General features: G+C 53.0%; 4 protein-coding genes across 4 annotated transcripts; 2 read left to right on the forward strand and 2 right to left on the reverse strand.

The window, feature by feature from the left end:
• Window positions 1-189: 189 nt before the first annotated feature.
• Window positions 190-2,671, forward strand: CDEST_15366 (Putative Homeobox domain-containing protein; the record flags this gene model as incomplete). Its single annotated transcript, XM_062931522.1, has 4 exons — window positions 190-417; window positions 479-877; window positions 937-1,309; window positions 1,439-2,671. 4 exons carry the CDS (start codon window positions 190-192, stop codon window positions 1,684-1,686), a joined length of 1,248 nt encoding a protein of 415 aa, XP_062787573.1. The 3' UTR covers window positions 1,687-2,671.
• Window positions 2,672-8,150: 5,479 nt separating this feature from the next.
• Window positions 8,151-9,415, reverse strand: CDEST_15367 (uncharacterized protein; the record flags this gene model as incomplete). Its single annotated transcript, XM_062931523.1, has 3 exons — window positions 8,151-8,465; window positions 8,528-8,914; window positions 8,978-9,415. The coding sequence occupies 3 exons, from the start codon at window positions 9,413-9,415 to the stop codon at window positions 8,151-8,153; spliced, it is 1,140 nt and encodes a 379-aa protein (XP_062787574.1).
• A 5,657-nt stretch (window positions 9,416-15,072) lies between these two features.
• On the reverse strand, window positions 15,073-16,557 carry CDEST_15368 (Putative F-box domain, ankyrin repeat-containing domain superfamily). Its single transcript, XM_062931524.1, has 2 exons — window positions 16,479-16,557; window positions 15,073-16,411 (listed from the first exon to the last, which is right to left on the reverse strand). Exon 2 carries the CDS (start codon window positions 16,405-16,407, stop codon window positions 15,370-15,372), a length of 1,038 nt encoding a protein of 345 aa, XP_062787575.1. The 5' UTR covers window positions 16,408-16,411; window positions 16,479-16,557; the 3' UTR covers window positions 15,073-15,369.
• A 155-nt stretch (window positions 16,558-16,712) lies between these two features.
• CDEST_15369 (Putative RNA polymerase, alpha subunit, RNA polymerase Rpb1, domain 3, RNA polymerase Rpb1, domain 1) lies at window positions 16,713-22,371 on the forward strand. The gene is made up of 2 exons (XM_062931525.1): window positions 16,713-17,014; window positions 17,075-22,371. The coding sequence occupies exons 1-2, from the start codon at window positions 16,833-16,835 to the stop codon at window positions 22,020-22,022; spliced, it is 5,130 nt and encodes a 1,709-aa protein (XP_062787576.1). The 5' UTR covers window positions 16,713-16,832; the 3' UTR covers window positions 22,023-22,371.
• Window positions 22,372-24,441: the final 2,070 nt, after the last annotated feature.

Consider the following 24,441-nt stretch of genomic DNA (forward strand, 5'->3'; position numbering starts at 1 on the left):
GAGCACATGCGCGAAGCGGGTGGTTGGACCAGCAAACATCTCCTTACCTGGAACCGCACATGTGGCCAGAGTGGTCCGAGCTGGGGGTGGCCCTCGTAGTGCGCGCATTGCTCCATCTGCGCCGTCCAGCATTGTGCATCGTCGCTGCGTCTGTCATTTCTCCGTTTCTCAGCGACTGGAGGTCCCACGATGGCGTCCCGATGCAACCCGGCGATTCGACGAGCCAATGGCGGCTTCCAATTGAGTCAATCCGACGCAGGTCGAGGGGAAGAAGCAACGACGTTTCGAAGCCACGCGGTCAAGATCGCGAACGTGGAGAGGTGCACATACCCCCGGAATGGCGGCAAGTTTACCTTGGACTACTCTTCGCGCCCTCACACAGAGCCTGAGAGAATCACCCTTCCATCGATCCGCCAGGTACGTCGAGTCGGACCGCGCTTGGTTTTGTGGTCGACATTTGCTGACAAGACAACATTAGGCCATCCCGGAACTTCAACTTCGCCTGCAGCCCCAGAAGGCCTCAACCACTAAGACCACTTCCTCCAACACGTCACCAACAGTCGGCTATGCCAGTGTCATGACGCCGCCCGAGTATGTTCACCTGCCGAACTCGAACAAGAAGAGGAGGCTTTCGATCGACGAGGAGCAGGAGAGCGAGAGACTCAGCTGCGTGCCGAGACTGTACGAGAGCCTGGCACGGGTTCCCCAACGGCACATTTCTCCACCAGCCCCGTCCCGCTCTGCCACCAAGAGCTGGACCGGATCTGCGAGAACGAGCCCGTACATTTCTTCATCAGGCATGCCATCCATGAGGTCCCCGGCCATGGAGGTCCACGAGCGATCCGAGACCCACCCAACACTCCCCAGTCTCCCGCCCGTGAACTTTGAAAGAGATCCATTCCCATGCAACGCGCCCGTGGTCACTCCCAAGACGAGTTCCAGCCTATCCGTTCTTCTATTGGCATGTCGGCAGGGCCCATGATGGAGCCAGCACTTTACCGCACCAGTGGCTCTGCATACGGATACCACCACCCCAGCCGGGTCCAGTCTCTATCCCTGGACGCCATTCACACCTTTGACCGCACTCCTTTCTCGGCTGCTGGCAACGGCCACGACCCGGAATTCACGCGCATCGGAGAGCTCGGCGCCATGGGGATGCACGGCGACAGCAAGCAGCACAAGCGTCGCGGCAACTTTCCCAAGGAGACAACCTGCAAGCTGTGTGCGTGTTTCGACGCTCACCTCCGCCATCCGTATCCCACCAAACTCGAGAAGCAGGAGCTTATGCGTCGGACCGGTCTGCAGATGAGTAAGTCCAACACCCTCCCCCAGCTCCCCTAGGCTGTAATGCTCCGGAGCCGTTAGACTCTGGGGAGTGGCTGTTTAATGAGTGGGCGTGTTTGCTTGGTGTCAAACGCTAATTTTCGTCTGCCTCTAGAACAGATCTCTGGATGGTTCGCCGAAGCGCGAAACCAGCTGCGGCTCATCACGATCAGCAACACTCGCGCCCAGTTGACTATGTCCAACCGCAGCGGCGAGAGCAGGATCCTCCCGTCGACAGAGCGCGGTGAGTTCGATGACGGAAAGCGCTTCAGCGTGCCCCTTAGCGAAACCGATGTCTTTGACGAGGACCTAGATAGTCTAAAGCACCAGAGCTCGGCGCAAATTAAGAGGGGAAGCGTCTGAGAGCGAGAGGGGGAAGGACAAGAGTGCGGAGTCAAAGAAGTGACCCCGCCGCCTCATCCATTTATCATCAAAGACAGAGGAAAACAACCCACAAGCAAACCCAGACAAAGTCCAAAACAAGATACCTTTGTCATTATACCGGGAACATTTCACGCATATTTCATTATTCAGCGACGCAATACAATCGCAAGACCCATCACACGTCACAAAAATCGGCTGGTACCAGGGGCAAAAAGCTTCTAATCTCTTCTGCTTTCACGAGCTCTTTCCTGTACAAAAAGTAATATCGCATGGGGAATGGATTAGACAGGGGCGTCCTCTAATACCGTCATTTTCCATTTCGATCTTTGTGTCTATGAGGGATAATGTTTGTATGTATCTTCGAACACGAGGAAAATGGTCTCCTCGGTGGGGTTCCTTGCGGATGGCCAAGGGCGAGAGGAGGCTTCCACTCGCTCACGACAGGACTTGGGAAAAAGATGGGAACGGGAGGCTATAGGACAGACAAATAAGTATTAAACTTCTGTTAAAAATTGGTTTCCTATTGTTGTTGTTTGTCAAGGGGGAGGGAGGGAGGTGTTTATGGGCGACGACGGGTATCATTCTGATGTCGGCCGAATCGGAGGCTCCCATTCTCTCTCTCTCTCTCACACCACAAGATACGTATTGGTGCAGTCGTTCGGGTAAAGGCTATCGAGTTTCGAAAGGTCAAACGATTGGCTCGAGAAAGCCGAACGGTCGGTCAAGCTGTTGTCGGTCAGGAAAATTGAGAGAGGTCAGTCGGAGAGACGGATTGATCAGCCCCTATGTACTGTACGTCTTCAGGCGGTCACGGTTCGAGTCTCAATGTGAAGTTAGCGATGCTGGGGTATCACAAGACTGTTGCGTCGAGAAGTGAGAAGCGAGGTTCTTGACGCGAGCTTTCGCCTCGTGGAGGAGGGAAGTGACATGCGGACGAAAGTGAAGAGTGGAAAGTGGGTGAAGTTGACTTCGTTGGGGGGGCTGTCACGACAGGGCGTTCGGCGAAAAATCGAATCGTTGGAGGGTGGGTCAGATTTAGTGATGCGATAAGCAGCCAGATCTTGCGTGTGTCGACTTGACCTGAGGGGCAACAGGGGCGTCTGCGTATACCCCTTGTCGGATAATGCCGTTCCATTGTACAGGGTATCCAACCCTTACACCCCCACTGACAGTACTTCTAACAGCCTGCTGGCTTGATAGTCAAATTCTATTCCATAAGTCATAAGCTTATATGTGGGGGTAGACACAACAGGGGGCCTTTAGTCACCCCTTGTACTCTCAAGTACGATGTATAAACAGGTTAGCCATTGGACGTCCTCGGGCTACCTGTACATCGTACTTGAGAGTACTGTGTACGTCGGTGAGCGGCGGGGCTGGCAGAGGAGCAACGTGCTGGGTGCATTGCGACCACCCATGTCGCCCCAAAACTGTTCTTGCACGCCACATCAATCGTCAACAAAAACACACCCCGGACCTGCTACGATGTACTCCGCGGCGCCACCCCCCTTTACGAGCCGGGGGGAGTGTCGAATTAGGGTGTGCTTGACTCAGCGGAACGCTACTTCGCTCAGCAGGGTGTGCCTTTGGTGAGGTGGGGTGCTGCTTAGAGAACAGCAATTTCTGTCGACGCGGGGTGTGAGGATTCGATCTGCAGTCCAGCAGTCCCAGCTGAGAAGGGACAGAGCGGAGGACTGTTGGCCCTGGCGCCCTGCACCCCTCTGCGGCCCATGCTCGACAGTGACCGAGCGCCAGATCTGGCTTGCATTCTCACACCACCAAGGGCTGCCGCCTAGTCTTGATAGGTTGACTTCCTCATTGGTCTGCACGTTGTTCCTGATCGAGTAACTGCACGGGACGGTATGAATGTTCAGGTGGTGACCAACATAAAAACAGATGAGTGACCACATTTCACACCACTCAGTCTACAGCGCTAATTCCTCGCGCATAGCGGGGCGCACAAAAGCAGGCGTGCCATGATTGGCTGTGTGGCGACACGTTCGTGGCGGTCTGGTGGAGCACCTTCCGCAAAGCGGAGAGAACCGAGTAATCTGGTAAGCAAGAAAGGGCTGGAATGGCAGGTCTCCAACTACGTATCTGAACACGGCTTATCCCATCGACCGCGAGAAGGCTGCAGACCCACTGTTTTCTCCGCACTACTTTATCAAGTAGAAGCACACAGTGCATCGGCAAATCTCTCTATCTTTACATGTAGAGCAACACTACTTATACCTTTGGCGCAGGCAGTTTTACTCAAGCATAAGGTACTATACAGAATTTATTCCAGGCAAGTCTCTATTTGGCTGCTACCCCGCACGTGCAGCCTTCTCGCGGTCGATAGGATACTGGCTTTCTCTATCCCGGTGGATATTAGACAATCCTCGCCAGCATCCTCGTGGGTCTTGGATGGGGTAAGACGCTGCTCCTTGGGTTCAGGGACTGAAGTGTCGGAGGGAAGCTCCTCGTCTTTCAACAATTTCTTGACCTGCTCAGAGAGAGAAGAATACCGGGCGAAAGCCAACACGTCGTGCTTGAAAAGATGATGAGCAAGATTGGCGAACACCGAAACTTAGATGGCAATGCGGCCCAAATCGACCTCCCCACGTCGCCTGGCTTCCAAGAGGGCGATGATGTCTTCTGCTCTGTTGCCAGTTGGCAGCTCTCTCAATCAGGCTAGGGGCTTTTTTCTTCACCTTAATGTCTATTGCCATCGGGACGTGTCAACCAGCCTAACAGCTCAGAGAAGCTGATGTGAAGAAGTTGAAAGGCAAGTAAAGCAATGGTGCGGTGGAAATAATAGCCAACACACACCACGAGCAGCAGGATTGTTCCGGAAATCTCTGCGACAATGTTGCAGACAGAAAGGGACATACTACATGTTTTTGATGGCATTCCGACGGATGCAACATTGCTGCATAGTATTTGTCACATTACCTTCAAAAGCTGTGTCTGCCTTGGCAGTAAGTGTGTTCATTACCTGGCCCCATCGTGGCCACATTTACGCGCCCACGCCTGTATGTCGATCACCTTGCATTTGGCCCTTTGATAGCTCTACTGGCCGAGGGGCCCAGCCACACCCTGTCTTGACAGACTCTTGGTTGTGCCATACGTGCATGAACCAGGGGAGGACGCAGCCGGTGTAATCAGTCCAGAGATGGTTGGCATGGGCAAATCAATCACAAGTTTTAATGGTTTCCAGCTTTCCGTGTTAACGGTTTGTCGCATTCTGGGTTACGTGGCTAGCATTCCAACGGAAGGTCCGTGCACGGATGTGAAATGTGATGGATTCTTTGCCAAGTCCACGTTCCGGTTTGGCGCGCAACGCCACGGTCGTCTCTTGTCGCCCCAGCACCTGACATCCGTATCGATGTAACTGTTGGTCGAGACTTCACAGCACCAACAAACCAATCAAATTATTGACAGGCTGGGAACAAAAAAACCATTTTGCAATGGAGCTTTGGTTACGCCGTACTTGAGCGTGTCAATTGAATGGTTTCTCTGGCACCTGTTCATTTCTAGCTTTGGCTGCAAATCAGCCTCAAACTCGGACTAACAGGGGCCCCCACTTGATCTTCTCCTCCACAAGAGCTCTCCACACATCCTTGCATCCGGGGAGACATCCGGCTTGGGAATCCTTGTCTACCTGACCTGTCTGTTTGGGCTTAGATAAATTGCTTTCCAGGGGGGCGTAAAAGTCTAGACGCAGGTGACACAACTCACTGCACACCATCATCTGAGGACTTCCGTTGCTGAGCGCCTTTGAGCAATCTAAGCCGCACACACCCACTTAACGAATCCATTGCGTCTTTTAGCCTTACTACTGTGAGTCAAACTGCTCAGCTCAGACCCATGGCCAGAAGCTTGAGGAAATATCCAAGTACCAGGGAGCTGAACCGATCGGGGTTTGAACTTTCATTGTTAGAAAGCCTTCAACTTTAGATGGTCTGCGGACAGGAAAAAGTGAGTTGACAAGGCTAAATACTTGATCTGCAAGCACAACACCCGTTTGGTGATTAATGATCTACTTCATATTGACAGTACATCAACAACCAACCATACTCAGGATGTTCACAAAGTCGCAAAGCCCTTTAATGATCCTTGCCGTTGCTGCCTGATGGTCAAGAAAGTACTACGCATGTGGTTGGGTGCCACGTATTAGTGAGCAGCGCGTAAGCAACGAACCAGTGCATCATGACCAGGCTGTCTGACATGGGTTATCTTACCCTGAGGCATAATCACATAGGTCGGTTGGACTGTCACTTCGTAGGCCAACGCCTACCTGCATGAAGTCTCTCGCGTTGCGCGCACTCAACCCGACTGGGTAAGACTGACACACCAAGACATGATCATTTCATTCAATAAGCTACTTAGTCATTGGAAGAGTCGATGAAGTATAGGTTGGATCGTTGGGTATAAAATGTCGTTCGTTTCTCCTTCCTCTTGTCCGAAAAATGATTATCCATCATCACCTTCACCAGCATCAATCTCACCTGCCTCAAATTATATCAACAATCATCCCAACTCTTCAAGGTGAGTTTATTTTCCCTCGGTCGGCATTCAACACTAATATCCTGTAGATGGCTGCCAAAGAACATCAAGAACTCGTCGACGGCTGTAACTTTTCGGTGACAGATCCACCCCGCAAGAATATTCAGTGCGCCAATACGAGTTGCCAGTATTATCATTATGCAATGGGCCAGTCGGCTGAGTCCTGAGTAGACGAGACAAACTACTCTTTTTCGGCCATGGTCATGTAACCTTTCACAAATGAAAGAAGCAGGACGCTGAAGGTCAAAATTGGGCCAATGGAGGGATTAGATGGGACGGGTGACTTTCCATTCTCTGGAGTATCCATCTCCAAAACTGTGGTTTATTAAAGGAGGGGGTGTTTGTCAACAATAAACCAAGCCAGTCCTTACCGATAACTACTGCTGAACCATCCATGCTTATTGTGCTCCTGATTGATGCTTTGCGTCTGTTGTAAGACAGTCTCTACGGTCATGAAAGCACCCGAGTGCAAGCAATACATATCATTTTCATTTCTACAGGACCTTCATTGTTTCACTTGCTGCGGTTGTGCAGCACAGACTGGAGGCCAATCCAGCTACTTGGGCTTGGCCTGTGACGTTTCCTTATCATCGGTATTATTCTGTCGATATGAGTGTTGACCGGGAAGAGTGCGCATCATGCCAAATAAACCTCATCGACCCTTATAGAGCCCCGCTGCCCCGACCCTTTCCAACTGCATAGGTTGGCAGCTGAATTGCCCTAGCGCTCAGCATGTTCTTTCGTGTGCTCTCCGTCGCATCCCTCGTGACTGTAGACGGATGCATACCACTCTCCTTGGCCCCCGGTAAGTGGATTGACAGGTCCGATGTGATACGTCTCCCTCTCTTCAATAAAATGGGCCGCGCTTAGAGATGGATCCTCGAATCAGATGCTGTTCCAGCTAGCCTGAACTTTGGCCGCCCGCCCGGCAGACGACAAATCAAAGCAATCAATGCATCCTCTCCCACTCTACATAAGTCACTTCTTTTCTTGTACCCGATCCAGATGAGTAGTCCCATGCTTGATCCCTTTTTGAATGCTAGGGGTATGGCACCTCTCCTGCGACTTCAGATGACGTCTGCCGTGAAAGCTGAACGCAATAAGCAATTACAACCAGCTGCCCCATTGAGCCAAGTTGAAAGATAACGCAAGCTCCATACTAAGCCCTATCTAGGCACACGCTAGCCCCGTTGGTAATGGGGATGTAAACAGACGCGACTGTTCCCACTTTACCACAGGTTAATGAACGAAGACGCAACCGCTTCGGGCTTTGATGAGGTAAGTCTCATCGCATGCAATTGCAAGCCGCAGATCAAAGCACGAGATAATCTTCTCGCTAGGAGTCTATTGGTCCAACGGTCAATAGCGTATCAAGAGTGCCTCATTTGACCTAGCCTGATTGACATGATAGGGCAGTGCTGTTGGTCTTGCGCTTTCCGTACACCATAGCAACCGAATAACATGTTGTCCGTCCATTGCAAACCATCGTTTTTTGCTCAGGCTAGATATTTGAGAGGGACAAGAGTCCGAGGCTAGCTCAATACCGCATTAGCGACCGTTGATCTCTCTGCAATTTTGTTATTTTTACGTCTTGCATAGTGACCAATTAGTGCTCCTATGCTACAATCGGCACGATTGTTCGCTGTGCGCCCTGACTCCACAGTGCAGAACAGGAGATGTAAGACAAGCTTCTTGTGACCGAATCTTTTGCTCTGTGGCGCAATCGGTTGTCCTGACCCGCTCGTTACATTCCAGTCCCAAGCTTGCATTCGTGTCAGTGACCAGAGGTGCTTTCATCTCTCAAGTGACACCGTTGAGTGGAAGTTTGATCTTTTTGACTGCACGAAGCTATGTTAAATGATATCATACTGAAAATGGGCGATGAACAGTATTTGAATCTATGTATTTCCTATGGAAACCATCTGCTGCCAAGTCAAGAAGTCGAGTGCACGACGGCGGTAGTGAACCATGCGCTTGTTCAGCTCATCAAGCTCGGGCAGGTAGGCGACTCCGCTGCGTTGCCGCTCCTCTATTATCCTCTTCACCTTTGTTTTCTCTTTGTCCAAGACCTCCAATGGCCAGATGTAATGGTCTTTGTCGAGAATTTGAGTCGGAAAGAAGTCTTCCTGAAGCAAAAGCATCTGTATGAGGCGTCCATCCTGGTGATTCGGGCTGCGGTCAGTGACTGCGTTTTGAATGCCCTTCAGCAAAATCTGTTTGAGAATCAGCTGGCTTGTCTAGGTGCAGGTGGTCAATCTTATTCCGGTCTACCCACCTCCCATGTCTGCGAGTTGGGTTGAATTCTTGCGCTCCCTCTGCGAAGCCAGAATAATATCATCTGTTGCTGGGTCGTCCATGGCCCCATGACTAGCTCGTCAGGAATGGTGGCGTGGGGATGCACATCGACGTAAAAGTTGAGAGAAGGTTTGACGCCATTGGTGCCATATTGAACCCAATCATATTCGAAGCAGCCGGTTGATTCAAAATGGCCAAAACCACCACTCCGATTATGTGTAGAATGGTAACAGTGCTTGGCGTCCTCATCCTCTAAGCTGACATGAGTGTGTGAAAACCATCGGTCGCAAGCAAAACGTCCGGCCCAAACCCGCTGCGCTTCGAGAATGATGTCCATACTCAGCCATTGGCACGCCAAAATCCCTGACTTCAAGAGAGTAAGCAGCTTTCATCCATCGGTTATCTCACTAGGGCGAGAGGGAAGCCAGACCTGAAACTTTGGGTCCCCAAAATATGACTCAGAGACAAAATCGAAGCACCAAGGAGTCGTTGTGTCAGCTTGCATATCGGCCCTCTTATTATGAACAGTTTTGATCTCTTGTCTGTTGACTCCAAAGCAGCAATCCCAGGTAGGTTGGAAGGCAGCAATAAACAGCCTTACAAGAGTGGAGCGGCCTGAAAGGAGGCGACCGAGGAGGGGGCTGCAATGTGGAAGGTTGAGATTCTCGCTGAGGACGAAGATCTGCTCCATGATTTCCAGTGGGATTTGGCGCTCCAAGAGCGATTTACGCTTGCTGGCCAGCCTCTTTGCACGTTGGGGGGCGTTTTCTTGATTTGAGATATGACGAAGAACAGTTGCTGGAGTTGTGGATACTATGAGCGAGGGACCGCTGCGCCTGCCTCTAGCTCTAATAGAAGTCAACTTCATGATATCTGTTGGTAGGGTCAGGTCTTTCGTATGTTCTGATCTCGATGACGGTGGTGCTTTGTGATGATGATGATGATGATGATGATGTATTTAACGTCCAGAGTAAAAGGGACGTGCCGGGCGGTACCGACATGGTCTATCCTAATCTAAACTATTTTACAGGCTGCCGTCTTCACCTAACGTTCCTGGTCAATGACTCGGGCAGATTTCGGAAAAGAAATTGGTCGCCTCCATCCATTCGCACAGAAGAGAAGCTCCCTGCGTAGTACCTAGCAGAAAATCTATGCTTGCCTTCGCCATACGTCGGCGGAGATGCCGCGGGGTGGCCTTACGGCCACGCTTGCAGAAGTAGAAGTGTACTGGGGTTTTGCGTCTTCCGCAACTGCAGTGAAGTAGTGCGTCTTGGTGGGCAAATCTCTCGTGGTACGCTGCAAAGTCTCCATGATGCGATCTTGCCGCATATAGCCTTCCTAGCAGATGCCGAGGAAGGCGAAGTTCGGGGGGCTTGGGATGAGGACTTATCCCAAGGTCGGCATACTGCCGAGGGCAGATTGACGGCCATCTCCTAGCGAAAGCCTGCAGATCGGCTGCTCTGGACTCCCGCTTCAGGTGCGCCAATGTAGGCTGTGGCTGTGATTCTGGGGTTTGTCTGCAGGCCTCCTTGGCAAGAGCGTCTGCTTCCTCGTTTCCAGCTATTCCCGTGTGTCCAGGGCACCACCAAATGTATACCCTGCCAGGCATCGTCCAGCTTGTCCGTCCTCTCTGTGCCCAAGAGGCGGAGAGCTCACTAAAGGCCCTAAACCTAGCCTGGCTGCTTCCTGGGCTCCGGGTGACGAGTCTGGCTGCGACTGCGAGGTTATCGAGGCAGATGTGAACATTGTCTGCCATCCGCGCCGTGGGAGACCTCATGGCTTCCAGTAGGCCCCGGAAAGCGGCTTGCGCTTCTGCGTCAAAGACCTCCGTCTGGTGGCCGAGCGGCTCTGATCCTCGGAAGATCTGCCGTGTGGCCTGGTACCCAACCCAGCCTGCTCCGGCGGCGGTTCTGCTACCGTCCACCATTAGGGAACCGTCAGTATAGACAACAATGTCCCGCTTTGAGAATGTTCCCAGTCTACCTGTAAAGGCGGTGGCCAGTTCATCCTTGGTCTTCCTTGGTTCATAGCCGACCATGCTCAGGGCTGTGTGCCAGTCGGCTGAGCGCTCCCAAGGCGGTAGCTCTAGCGGGTCGATGTATTCGGCATTTCTCTCGATAAGGCTTGCCATTCGCCGCAGTCTTGAGTCCGGTCCGGGCCTGTCTCCGAGCCTCGTTCGGAGGGGGTGTCGATCGTCAAGGCGATGGATCCTTACAGAGGCTTTATGGAGCTTCGCATCTAGCATCACCTCTGCTGGGGGCAGGGCAGCTTCACGCTGTAGGATCAGTACAGGCGTCGTTCTATACACAGGAAGTGCAGCTCGAATAGCCTTGGCCTGCGTAATATCAAGTTGGTTGAGTAGGCCGTTGACCCCGTTCGAGGCGATGTGCCCATTCTTGATCCGATTCCTGCCCGGCCACCATGCCTCTGATGCATAGTACTGAATGGGCAATACGCAGGAGGCAATAGCACGGCGCAGCAGGTGTGCCGGCGCGCCCCAGGCGGTGTTCCCTAGTCCCCGTAGTCCGTTGACCACTTGGCATGCTTTGGCGCAGTGGCCTTTCACATGGTTCTTGAAAGTGAGTCTCCGGTCGAAGTGGACCCCAAGCCACCGTAGTGAGGCCCCTTGATTGACGGCCTGAACTGTGTGCTGTCTCCCGTCCAACAGTCTGACGGTTATTGGCGGGTTTGTATTTTTTGGTCTCTTGGTGAAGTGGATGAGCTCGGATTTATCGGTGTCGAAAGTGATGCCCTCTAACGCCCCCCATTCTTGGGCTTCTTCCCATTCTTTCGCTAGCAGAGCACAATTGTCCTCTAGTGAGGTTGAGCTTGCCATGATGGCAATGTCGTCGGCGTAGCCAAATCGAGACCGCTTCCTGCCTGGATGAACAGTGCCCAGCTTGAATAAGGGTTCGATGTAAAGCATGAAGAGGATGGGGGACACGGGCGAGCCCTGTGGTAGCCCACACTCAAGGTCGAAGACGTCCCCCATCTCTCCGTCTAGTCTTATTCTTGCTCTTCTCCCGAGGACGAAACTCGAGACCCACCGCACGAGGTTCTCCGGCCATCCTTGGCATCGGAGGCGTCGGATCAGCCTCCCTGGCAGCACAGCGTCGAAGGCCCCTCTGATGTCGAGCGTAAGCATAGAGGTGACAAGACCTCTTTGCCAGGCACACTCGATATCGTGGATGGCCGCGGCGATGAGGTCGCTACACGAGCGGAGGGGGAGGGCCCCGAACTGTTGGTCGTGCAGTACCCGGAACTTGACTGTGATCCAGGCAAGCCTTCTTGCGACAAGTCTCTCCAAGCCTTTTCCGAGCACAGACAACAGCGCGATTGGTCTATACGAGCGCGGGAGCGCCCTGTCTCTCTTGCCCGGCTTAGGCAGGATGACTAGGATAGCTTCTTTGAAACAGGTGGGATGCCAGCCCTCGCATACGCATCCGCTGTAGAGCCGGAAGACGATATCCTCGATAACGGGCCACGCTGTCTTGAGGACGGCCGTTGTGATTCCGTCGGACCCGGGGGTGGTGCTTCTCGCAGAGAAGATTGACGTTTGTACCTCGTCTTTTGTAACATGCGGGAAAGGAAGATTGGCTTCCAGGCGAGGTCCTGGGCTCTCTGCTGGTATGTCCGTGGAGATAGCAGCATTTCTGAGGAGGACGCGGGCGAACAGATCCCGCTTCTCCTTCGGCTGTGAGATGAGCGCGGTTGGATTGCTCCCATCCCGGAGTGGAGGGGTCTGGAAGGATCCCTTAGCCTTCTGCCACCCGACCATTTCAAACACGTCTTTGCCAGTGGAGGCTGCGGCGATCTTTCCTCTCCAGTACGTGTCCTTAGAGCGCCGCAGCTGATGGAGAAAGTCCTGTTTCAGAGCGTCCTCCTCGTTTCGCTCCCATTGACAATCTATTCCCAAGGCGCAGAGTCTTGCCACAGTTGCTCTCTTGGTCGTGTAGGCTCGGTGTTTTCGCCTGCAGTTCTCGTCCCAGTATGGTCTCCCAGGTCCTCTGCCAAGCGCACGCCTTGTAGAAGCCGTAAGCGCTTCTACAAGGCAATCTGTGAGCTGCTGTGCTAGCATGTCCAGAGCCTGTGGGTCTCTTGCGTTGCTTGCAGTATGGCGCATGGGATGTATATTTCGCTGAAGGATGTCGAGGAAGAGCTTCTCGTCCATCGTGTCAAGCCGGAACCTCCCCGGGGTTGGGTCGACCGGATCGGTTAGGGCCAAGGGGACCCGGGTCAGCAGGCTTTCGTGGTCTGACGTTGTGTGTAGGGACGTTTCTATGCTGGTGGATGCCCCGTGGAGGCTGCCGGACGCCCAGCATAGGTCTAACGTGTTGCCGTCCTTATGTGTGGCTTCACCTATCGGCGACAGGAGGACAAGGCCAACGGTTTCTGTCCATTCCACCAGGTCATCAGCGTCCGAGGAGCTGGTCGCCTCGGGTTGCCAGGTCCAATGATGGAGGTTGAAATCCCCCGCGACCAACACACGTTCCTGGTGTCCGGGTTGCCAGGCTGTTATGATATCCCTAATCGCTTGGCCTGGTCGCAGCGAGCCACAAGGGGCGTTGTACACGTTGATGACTGTGAGAACTTTCCGCTTTCCCGCCAGGAGTTGTAGGAAGAGCAGGTCTGTGGATGGGCTGGGCAGCGGGCGTGTTTGTACGCCCCGTAGTCCCGTTCCTCTGCGGAGGTAGGTGAGCACCCTGGGTCTGTCTTCAACCCAGTTGTCCACTGGGGTGAAAATCTCGAAACCCGGGTGGCATCTTGTGAGCCTTCTCTCTTCCGAGCGGATAGCGGGCTCTTGTAGTAGCAGTATGTCGACATGGGCCGCGTAGGCTAGATTCAGTGCCGTTTCGTGTGCGAGTGGTCGTCTGGCCACGTTCGCCTGCATGATCTGCAGGACTTTAGAGGGCCGCATTCTCCTGATGTCCCTCATTAGCTTGGTTGCAGTCCATCTCTTCTCCTCTTTCTCGGGATTGTTGATGCGACTGCTGGGTCGCAAATCTCCATGATCTCTCTCCCTCGGCTCGGATGGCCCGTAGCTGTGCCTTGTTCCTCCTCTGGACTACGCCCCTCACCACTTTTGGTCTGATAGGGCAAGTCACGTCAAAGGCGGCATGGGGCCCGTTACACGACGGACACTTAAAGGGGCAGTCACAGCCATCGTAACCCTCAGTGCCGCCGCAAGGTGCCCGGTGTTGTTCGGTCGTGTGGGAAGGAGAGCTGCACTTGAGGCATCTCTTCCTTCTGGTACACGTTCGTTCGTTGTGAAAGCCGCCGCAGCGGTGGCATTGGGGAGACCTCTTCTCCTTCGGAAACTGCAGGTTGACGAAAACGCTGGCCCCCATCAAACGGAGGCGCCTTGGTAGTTGCCTTACGGCTTCCGCCTTGAACCAGGCTGTCACCGTGCCTAGCCTTTCGGCTTCGTCTTTTCTGGAAAAGTATGCTTTTTCGGGCTTGAGTTTCGTCGTGGCCTGGATCTCTTCAAGGAGCTCCTCGGTCGTGATTTCCAGCTCAGTGTTGGTGAGCAGGCAGTGTCTGGTGTAAGGGACGTTTGCGATATAGGCCCGGATCCAGGTGTCGCGCTGCTCGACCGCCTGTGCCTGGAGAAGGGCAGCAATCTGTTCTCTGTTCTCTAGCAGGACTTTTGCCCCATCTGCTGACGATGGTAGGAGTGCTAATCCTGTCTTGACATGGTCGATCCCCTTGAGGGCTTCTCGGGCTTGGGGACTTAGCTTTTCACGAACGAACGCGTAGATGTCGTAGGCTCTCTCGTTGCGGAGCGGGCTTTCAGGTGGCAGACGTGCGAAGATGCGAAGGTCTTTTGAAGCCGCCCGGTTTGCGGCTTGTTTTGCTGGCGTTGGTTCATGCAGTTTTCTGGTAAGCGGCTGGCTCGCCACCATCGCGTAGGACCGAACTTGGGGCGGCTGGTTCTGGGCTGTGTGTAAGGGATGCCCTTGGAAACTCAGGGCGGATTCGCTGGGTCCTGTGCTAGCAGCATGCATGGACCTTGCTAGACCGCGTTGGTGCCGGTCTGAACGCTGCTTCTCTTCCTGAAGCTCTTTCTCCAAGGATTCGATCTTCATCAAACAGTCTTTCAGGAACTGTGCCCTTTCGGCGTCCCGTCGTAGGAGATCCTGGACGAGGTTTGAGAGCTTGTTGATCTCGTCTTTAAGCTCCGCATTGTCTTGGTAGCTGACTTGCTCAACCACTCTGACCTTTGCGGTCGGTTTCCGGACACGTCCAGACCGTCGAGATGTACTGGCGTCCCCGTGAACGGTAATCGATGGCCCTGCGTCTAGAGAGACGGCCATGATGGTGAAATTCAGCTCGCGTGGGCTGATGGTGAGAAATGATAGTGCGGTGGGCCGGAGCCCTCTATGATCTTAACAGCTACTAACAGTGGATACCTTGTGAGGAGAAAGTTCTCTGACAATAAGCTCAAAGTACGAAGTGGCGTGGTGCTTTGTGTGAGGTCGGGGAAAAATATAGTCAAGAGCAAAAATGGAATTAGTCACGTGCTGGTGATAGCTGACTACGGTTGGTGGGGTTCCCCCCTGATGCGTGTGATGCCAGGATTTGACGCCGCTTTCGATGATCAATCTCCTATCTTTACTCTCAAAAGCGGCTATCCGGCTGCGGGGCGCCGATAAATAACTAACTATGCTCATTAGGCATCAGTTCCACCCTCACTGCATCTTCCACGCCTTGACATGTTGTGGGAGGCAGCTTGAGCTTTCCTTCCCAAACAATTGCTTCGTGCAGAAAACCCAAATCGATCCTGGTCACCGGCATCATATATCCCGAATACACATACAATGCCTAATCACTCTTCCCAAGAAGGTCAACAACTGCCGGATGCCTCCTCCTCTCTGCCCAATTCAGTGGCGTCCGCTGACGATCATCTTTCGAATCTACAACGACCCTATCATCCCTGAGGAATGAGCCGACGATGAGAACAAACCCGTTAGCTGCGGCCCAAGACAAGGGCGACCGTCCGCGATTATCGCCAGAGTTAGGATTAGTTCGGTTGTCTGCGAGTAGCAGCTTCACTGCCTCAAGATTCCCACTGCCTGCTGCCCACGACAGAGCAGTTCGCCCCGCATTATCAGATGAGTTCGGATTAACCTTCTCATCAGCAAGCAGCATCTCCATGACCAGAGTCTGGCCGTATTTTGCTGCCCAAGATAGCGGTGTACAACCGCGGATATCTTCGGCATCGGGTTTGACTCTGTCCCTTGAGAGAAGTAACTCCAGGACAGGGGCGTGGCCATGCTCTGCTGCCCAAGACAGCGGCGTTCGCCCTTCTTTATCCTTGGAATCAGGATCGACCTCTTCTTCTGTGAGTAACAGGTCAACGATCGTGCTGTGTCCGTTCTCCGCTGCCCGTGATAGTGGCGTTCGTCCGTCGTCGTCCTTAGCATCAGGAATGACACCGTCCTTTACAAGTAAAAGCTGAACAACCTTGGTATGTCCATTCTCGGCTGCCCATGATAGCGACGTCCACCCACAAATGTCGTTCGCGTTCGGGTCGACTCCATGCTCTTGTAATATCAGCTCTACAATGAGGCTGTGCCCGTTTTTTGCCGCAAGGTGCAGAGGTGTTTGTCCGCCATCAACCGCCACTCCTAAAGCGGCTTCAGCCTTCAATGAATTTTTATAAGTAGCTTCTGAACCTCGCTCTGCAGCCCACAGCAATGCCGAGCTGCGCTGAAATTTTGTGTTATGCCGGTAAAGTTCGGGATTGAAAAGGGCGTGGAACTGGCGACTCGTTCGTGTGAGCGCATTGAGTGTGTATGCCGAGTCGAACTTCTCTACTATGGAGTTCAAAATTTCAACTGGCATGTCGTGGAGCAACATCGTGCTGCAAGGCATATCAGCAAATGACGATTGATAACGCGAACTCATTCCCTCCTGCACTCTATTCTTACCTCAGTATTGTCCAAGGTCACGCTAAGAGCGGTACCATTGTTTGAACCTTGAGGCGGGTACACATCATCTAGACTTAGGTTTTTAATTGACGATAGACATGGTCGCCGTTAGGCAGCAGTGTCACATGTGTAGTGGGACCGTTGGACGGCGTCGTTTAAACATTAATCCGGACTACCCCATTTTTCTGGGGTCAAAAGTTTGAGGAGAAGGAATTGCCTACGGATTTTGCGACCGGCTGCTTCTTTACTGCACCTACGCTTTTTGAAGATTTGACTAAATTTCTTCCGTTCCTCCTCGATTCCTGCCTCAACTCAGATTGGTGTCGGGCCGTCTCTCTTGGCCTCGCCGACACCATGAACATCTCTCAACCCATCTCTTCATCTGTCGAGACGGTCGAGTTCGCATTCCTTACCGAAGAAGAAATCAAGGCTATCTCCGTCAAGCGCATCGAGAACGACAGTACCTTCGACAATCTCCTTAACCCCGTCCCCGGTGGCCTCTACGACCCGGCTCTTGGATCATGGGGGGATAGTCTGTATGATGACCGCCATTCCCTTTTTCCTTACCTCAATTGACTTACATCTTCTCTTCACAGTTGCGCCACCTGTAATCTGAATCAGTCTTCATGCCCTGGCCACGCCGGCCACATCGAGCTCCCTGTTCCTGTCTACCACCCCGTCTTTCTCGACCAGGTCCTTCGCCTTCTCCGATCACAATGTGTTTACTGTAAAGGGTTTCGCATGCGCCACCGCGAAATAAATCGCTACTCGTGCAAACTTCGACTCCTGCAATATGGTCTTCTTCACGAGGCTCACCTGGTTGATGCCATTGGCGAAGAACTAAAGGGTCTCGCCCTGCCCGGTGTGCCTACCGACTATGAGAGCGAGGCCGAAGAAGAAGGTACTCTCTCCGTGGACAACGTCATTGGCGCGAGGGAAGCCTACGTCCGCCAGGCTCTGAAGTCACACAAGCTCAGCCTCGGCGAAGTCAGGAAGGGCAAGCACGAAGGCGCCATCGAGATGCGCAGAGAGCTCATCAAGGACTTCTTGACGCAAATCACCAAGCCGAGGCGGTGCGACAACTGTGGTGGCATATCGCCTGCCTACCGCAAGGATCGCTTCGTTAAGATCTTCGAAAAGGCCCTCAGCGAGAGGGATCTTGCTCAGATGGCCCAGAGAAATCTGCATGTCAAAGACTCCATGGCAACAACAGCTTGCGCCCGTAAATCTAATCCAAAACGCGCCGCCGCCGGTGCCGACGACGGCGTCACCGACGTGGATACGACTTCAGCCAATGAAACCGACGTTGAAATGCGCGATGCCAGCGGTGACGAGCAGGATTCAGCGGATAAGGAAGAGAGTGCACAAGCCGACGCTGTTGCGATCGCTCCCGGTCAGCAGCGCTACATCAGTGCAATGGAGGTTCGCGCACGCCTACGGGAGCTATTCGAGAAAGAGCAAGACATGATGTCACTGGTGTACAACTCGAAACCGATCACCAAGAAAGCCGCCAAGGTATCGGCAGACATGTTCTTTATTCGGACCATTCTTGTCCCGCCGAACAAGTTTCGGCCCGAAGCCCGAACCGGCGACTCTCAAATCTCCGAGGCCCAGCAGAACTCGCTGTACAAGATGATTATGCGGAACTGCAGCAACATTGCGAGAATACACCAGAGCGTTGGAGCTACGGACCAGTATGGAAGACCGAGAAATATCACCGACTTACATCAAGTATGGACAGAGTTGCAAGAATCTGTCAACTCGCTGATCGACAAGAGCAAGAACCCTGTCCAAGGCGCAGCGGCCAAGAGAAACGAGGACGGCATTAAGCAGAAGCTGGAAAAGAAGGAGGGTCTCTTCCGAAAGAACATGATGGGAAAGCGTGTCAACTTCGCAGCCCGAAGCGTGATTTCCCCCGACCCCAACATCGAAACCAATGAGATCGGCGTGCCCCCTGTTTTTGCACGCAAACTCACCTATCCCGAACCGGTCACAAGTCACAACTTCAGAGATATGCAGCAAGCCGTTGTTAACGGGGTCGACAAGTGGCCCGGAGCAGCTGCAATCGAGTACGAGAATGGACAAATTATCAACCTTCGATCCAAGTCTGTCGACGACCGTGTGTCACTCGCCAACCAACTTCTCGCGCCAACCAATTACCAGATGAGCGGCATGAAGAGCAAAAAGGTATACCGACACCTGACAAACGGCGATGTTGTCTTGATGAACCGTCAGCCGACGCTACACAAGCCGTCTATCATGGGTCATCGAGTTCGTGTGCTGCCCGGAGAGAAGACTATCCGCATGCACTACGCCAACTGCAACACATATAACGCCGATTTCGACGGTGATGAGATGAACATGCATTTCCCACAAAACGAAGTCGCAAGAGCAGAGGCCCTTCAGATTGCCGATACGGATCATCAATATCTGTCAGGCACGGCCGGCAAGCCCCTTCGTGGTTTGATTCAGGACCATCTTTCAGTCTCCGTTGCGCTCTGTAACAAAGATACCTACTTTGATCGCGACTCCTACCATCAGCTCATCTACTCGGCTCTCCGCCCGGAGAGTGGCCACATCTTTGGCGAAAGGATCGAAGTTCTTCCACCAGCAATTATCAAGCCCAGACCCAAATGGACAGGCAAACAGGTCATCAGCACAATCCTCAAGAACATCAAACCACCCAATGGAGAAGGCCTTTGGATGAGTGGCAAATGCCAAGTCAAGGGTGAACAATGGGGCAAGAGCCATATGGAAGAGGGCGACGTTCTCTTCCAGGACGGTCAGTTCCTGACGGGCATTCTGGACAAGGCCCATCTGGGGCCCAGCTCGGGAGGTCTCATCCACTCTATCCACGAAATATATGGACCTAGTGTCGCAGGCAAGCTGCTCAGTGGCATGGGCCGACTCCTCACCAGATACTTGAATATGCGGGCCTTTACTTGCGGTATGGACGACCTGTTGCTCACACCGGACGGCGAGGCTGCCCGAAAGGACGCCTTGAAGGCAGCCAAGAACATCGGTCTTGAAGTCGCAGCCAAGTATGTCTCACTCGAGGACAAGACACCCGACAGCACGGACGCTGAGCTTCTCGTTCGCTTGGAGGAGGTCATGAGAGACGACAGCAAGCAAGAAGGTCTCGATATACTTGTGAATCAGAGCTCCCGAAACGTATCCAGCATGGCCATGTCAGCCTGTCTCCCGGCCGGTCTGGCCAAGCAGTTCCCCAAAAACCAAATGCAATCGATGACAACCTCTGGTGCAAAGGGAAGCCAAGTCAACGCCAACCTGATTTCCTGCAACTTGGGACAACAAATTCTCGAAGGCAGGAGAGTTCCCCTCATGGTTAGTGGAAAGTCTCTGCCCTGCTTCAAGCCTTTCGAGACGGATGTTCGCGCTGGAGGTTACATTGTCCAGCGATTCTTGACTGGTATCCGGCCTCAAGAGTACTACTTTCATCATATGGCAGGTCGTGAAGGCCTTATCGACACTGCTGTCAAGACCTCTAGATCAGGTTACTTGCAAAGATGCATCATCAAGGGTATGGAGGGATTGACAGTAGCATACGACTCGACGGTGCGTGATGCAGATGGTACGCTAGTGCAATTTCTCTACGGCGAGGACGGACTGGACCCGACAAAGCAAAAATACCTTACCGACTTTGGCTTCGTTCTTCGCAACGTAAATTCCGAAACCGCCCAGCTCAATTTTAGCAAGGACTTCAAAGAAAAGATTGCTAGCAACAAAGACGACATCCTCAAACACATGAAGAGCGCTGTCAAGCACGCCAAGCTCAACAGCTCCGGAGGCAAGGACCCCATTATTTCCTTGGTCAACCCTGCAAAAGTAGCATTCGCTACGTCCGAGAAGTACTACGAGCAAATGGTCAAGTACATCAAGGACAATGAGGACGGTCTCATTCGCGACAAGTCGCATGCCCCGTCTGGCCTGGTTAACACACCCACCGTCAGCAAGAAGTCGGCGGAGCTCGTCTTCGCTGCCAAGTACATGCGATCACTTGTCGAGGCTGGTGAAGGTGTCGGTATTGTTGCCGGTCAGAGTGTGGGAGAGCCCTCAACGCAGATGACACTCAATACCTTCCATTTGGCTGGTCACTCGGCAAAGAATGTCACCCTCGGCATTCCTCGTCTCCGCGAGATCCTCATGACAGCGAGTCGCTCCATTTCAACCCCGGCCATGACTCTTCCTCTTCACGAGGAGCTTTCCGCTGCCAAGGGAGAAGTCTTTGCAAAGTCGATTAGCGTCCTGCCCCTGGCTGACGTTCTCGACACAGCAACCGTCAATGAGCGTGTCGGCAAGGGCAGCAACGGTGCTCTGGCCAAGTTCTACGATGTACGACTCAACTTCTTCCCCGCGGATGAGTACACCAAGGCGTATGCTATTGACACATCCGATGTTTTCGACACGATTGAGAAGCGATTCCTAGATCACCTTTTGAAGATCATGGGCCGCGAGATCAAAAAACACCGCAGCTACTCCACTTCTGCGACGCCAAATGTCGGTGTCAAGGCGGGCGTTGTAGAGATGGCGACCGGCAACAGTGACGCGAGAGCTGTTAACGACGATTACGATGCCGATGACGATGATGGCGACGGTGACGCTACGAATGCCAAAAACAAGGCGAACCGCGAAGAGGCTGTGTCATACGGACCCAACGACGATGAGGATGATGCGATCCAGCGACTGATGGCGCGTGAGACGTCGACGGACGATGAAGAAGGCTTCGAGGGCAGTCTGGCGCCGGAGGCCGACAAACAGAATTTGGATGACGACGAGATAGTGGGGTCTGACCACTCCTCAGAAAGCGACAGCGGCTGGAGAGCGGATCGGATCAAGAGACGGTACCTTCGTGTCACCAACTTCGGCCACGACGAAGCGGGAGAGTGGTGTGAGTTCACGCTCGAATTCGAAGCAAATACTCCCAAGGTGTTGATGCTCAACATCGTGCAAGCCGCCGTCAAGAAGTCAGTTATTCAGCAAATTCCTGGTGTCGGCTTGTGTACGTTTACGGCGGATCACAAGGTCACGGATCCCAGCACAGGCGATGAGGTCAAGGTGCCAGCCATCTACTCATCAGGATGCAACCTTAAGGCCATGCAAAAGTATGGTGACTTTATCAACCCCAACAAGATTATGACGAATGACATTGGCGCCGTGTTGGACGTGTACGGTGTCGAAGCGTGCCGAAACAACATCGTCTTGGAGCTAGCAGGCGTCTTCAGAGGTCATGGCATCAGCGTCGACAACAGGCACTTGAACCTTATTGCTGACTACATGTCACGTAACGGCGACTACACTCCCTTTAACCGCAATGGCCTGCGCGGCAACGTCAGCCCCTTTACCAAGATGAGTTTTGAGACGACGCTGGCCTTCTTGAAGGACGCTGTGCTCGACGGTGACTGGGACGATCTTAAGACGCCAAGTGGTCGTCTTGTTATGGGCCGCTTGGGGAAGATTGGCACAGGTGCATTTGACGTCCTGACTACTCTACCTACTCACCATGTGTCATACAATGTTGAGTAAACCAGATCGTTTGTCAGTGGTTTCTGTCTCAATTCTCATTGCTCTAGGGCCCGGGGTTTGCTAGGATTGTTTTTTGGGCCAATGTGTGTTTTTTCTGTGGTAGGTATGGAATTGGTAGAGAAGTTAATGAGTTGAAGGTTAATCAATTCGAGTTATCAATACACTTGACCACGCGATTACTGCAGGAGAGCTGACAGATCATTTCAGCCTCCATCCGGTTGATAACCTCTCAACATAGTAGTCTCCACGATACGAACCATTATAGCCGGAGTCACTGCGGAAAGGTTTGTGGCTTTGCTGCAGTCCCAAAGGCTGTCAGCAGCTCGGCGAGAAACGGCATAGTGGGTGTTGGAGGTGACGTCCAGAAACCCGCTGCGGTTGGAGACGACCCGGAGCCTGAGTCGTTTTTCTTCACTCTCGGTCCGAGGTCAGAACAGACCCCTTATAGTGGACAACTGGCAGCGATGGCGTATACATTGCGTAGGTCGTTGCTGGGCGTCACTTGCGAGAGGATCACGATAGTGACATGCAACAAGGCGGCGGTGCTGACGCTAAAACGACCCCGTCAACAGTCTGGACAGGCATATCTACGAAGCATCTACGACTCAGTGGAAAAACTTCGAAAGGAACACAACACCATCACTGTTCACTGGAAGACCACAAGCGAGGAAGACGAACTGCTTAAGCAAACGAAGACCCAAGCGCGCGAAGCCACCAAAGAGGGAGCCACCCCGCAAGCGCAGTTTCCAGCGATGAAGTCAACGACACTCAACTTGGCACGATCAAAATGCTCACCGGAACGAGTGCTTCCCGAAAAGGTCGGAAGATACTCCAAGAGGGTCGACGCGGCCCTGCCAGGGAAGCACACCCGCCAACTCTACGACAAGCTCACTTGGAAAGAAGCGACCACACTTGCGCAACTCAGGACCGGAATAGCAAGACTGAATGGATATTTACATCGAATCGACGCAGCACCTTCAAACATGTGTGGTTGCGGACAGGCAGCAGAGACGGTTGAGCATTTCCTTTTCCGCTGCACACAATGGACAACGTTCAGAAGCGAGGTGCTCCAGTGCACAGAGACACAGAGAAGCAATCTATCCTTCTATCTGAGAGGCAAGATCCTATTGGACAACGACAAATGGACGCCAAACATGCAAGCGGTTCGAGCGACGATTCGATTTGCGCTGGCAACAAGCCGGCTGGACACAAGGCGATGAGAGACGGAACCGGAGGACCCCCCTAAAACACATCAAGCCCGGCATAACCCTAACCACCTAACAACCCGTGCGACAAACAGCAGGCACTGCTTCAGCCGCCGTAGATAGGACGTTGAACACTTGGAGAATAGGCTTCAAGGTGGCATGCTACTGTAATAATACAACTAAACCACGGGAATCCGAAGCGAGGCGGCAGATATGGGGGAGTAAGCAGGAAACGGAGACATCGCTTATGGGCTTCAAGGAGGCAGAGACATAAGCTCAGCAATGTACATGTAGTCAGCTTTAGTCGCCCTTTCGGCTTCGCCGCCGGGCGTAATAAATTGTGTGTGTGTGTGTGTGTGTAGCAGAACAATCAAGACTCCCAAAATAAGGCCAAGAATGTCCACAACCCAGAGCCAGAATCTCGGAGCTAGATCTGGAGTAACGTAAACTAGGAGCAGGAAATTGATATAGCGGATAGGGGGCACGGCGAAGAAAATTGCTCCCTGCGTGGCTAGGATAGTGACTCCTAAAACAACAGGCTCTCAAGATGAAATTGCAGCGGCGTCGAAAGTTGACTTCTGGGTCACGGCTTTGGAACATGACAACTGGGATCCAAAAATGAATTTTAGGGACAGGGACGTACTGTAGTAGAGTGGTAAGAGTCATCGTCGGATGGTTGAGAATGCCTTCCATGAAAGGTCAGAGCCTGCTCCTCCAGGAGCTGGATATGGTCAGTGCAGATAGAACACATCGTAGAACAAGAAAGCTCCTTGTTCCATGGCTGGGAAGACTCTAGACCAAAAGCCAGAACCGGCTTCCGCGACGTAGTTACAGATACGTTAAAACTGGGCTTCCAGGCCATGGGTCTCCAATATATCAATAGCAGCCAGATATGGATCTTGCAGTCACCGTAAGTGGTAGAGGAAGAAATCTCCTTGCTGCGTGGCTGGGAAGACCAGCCTGAACCAGCTTCTGGCAAGAGTCAGATGTGGAGCATGTAGACAGGGGAGGTGGTGGGACAAGGAGGACCCTTGTTGTGTGCCTGGGGACAACCTCCACCAAAAGCCAGAACCAGCACCTGCCTCATCGTTGCGGCGACGTTGGAACTGGATCTCTAGGTCTCGACATTCCATTCTACACAGCAGAGCAAGATCCTAGTCGCGCGGCTGAGGAGTTCATCTCCCGAAGCCGGAATCAAAAAGTAAGAAATGGCT

This window comes from Colletotrichum destructivum, chromosome 11 (assembly GCF_034447905.1).
Source record: "Colletotrichum destructivum chromosome 11, complete sequence".
Taxonomy (NCBI): Eukaryota; Fungi; Ascomycota; class Sordariomycetes; order Glomerellales; family Glomerellaceae; genus Colletotrichum; species Colletotrichum destructivum.

Excerpts from the sequence above, each read along its gene's own strand:
- CDEST_15368 (XM_062931524.1), bottom strand. The coding sequence starts at position 16,407 with ATGTTGCTCCACGACATGCCAGTTGAAATTTTGAACTCCATAGTAGAG.
- CDEST_15369 (XM_062931525.1), top strand. The coding sequence starts at position 16,833 with ATGAACATCTCTCAACCCATCTCTTCATCTGTCGAGACGGTCGAGTTC. Across the intron at positions 17,015-17,074 it reads GGATCATGGGGGGATAGTCT|TTGCGCCACCTGTAATCTGA; the intron begins GTATGATGACCG and ends TTCTCTTCACAG.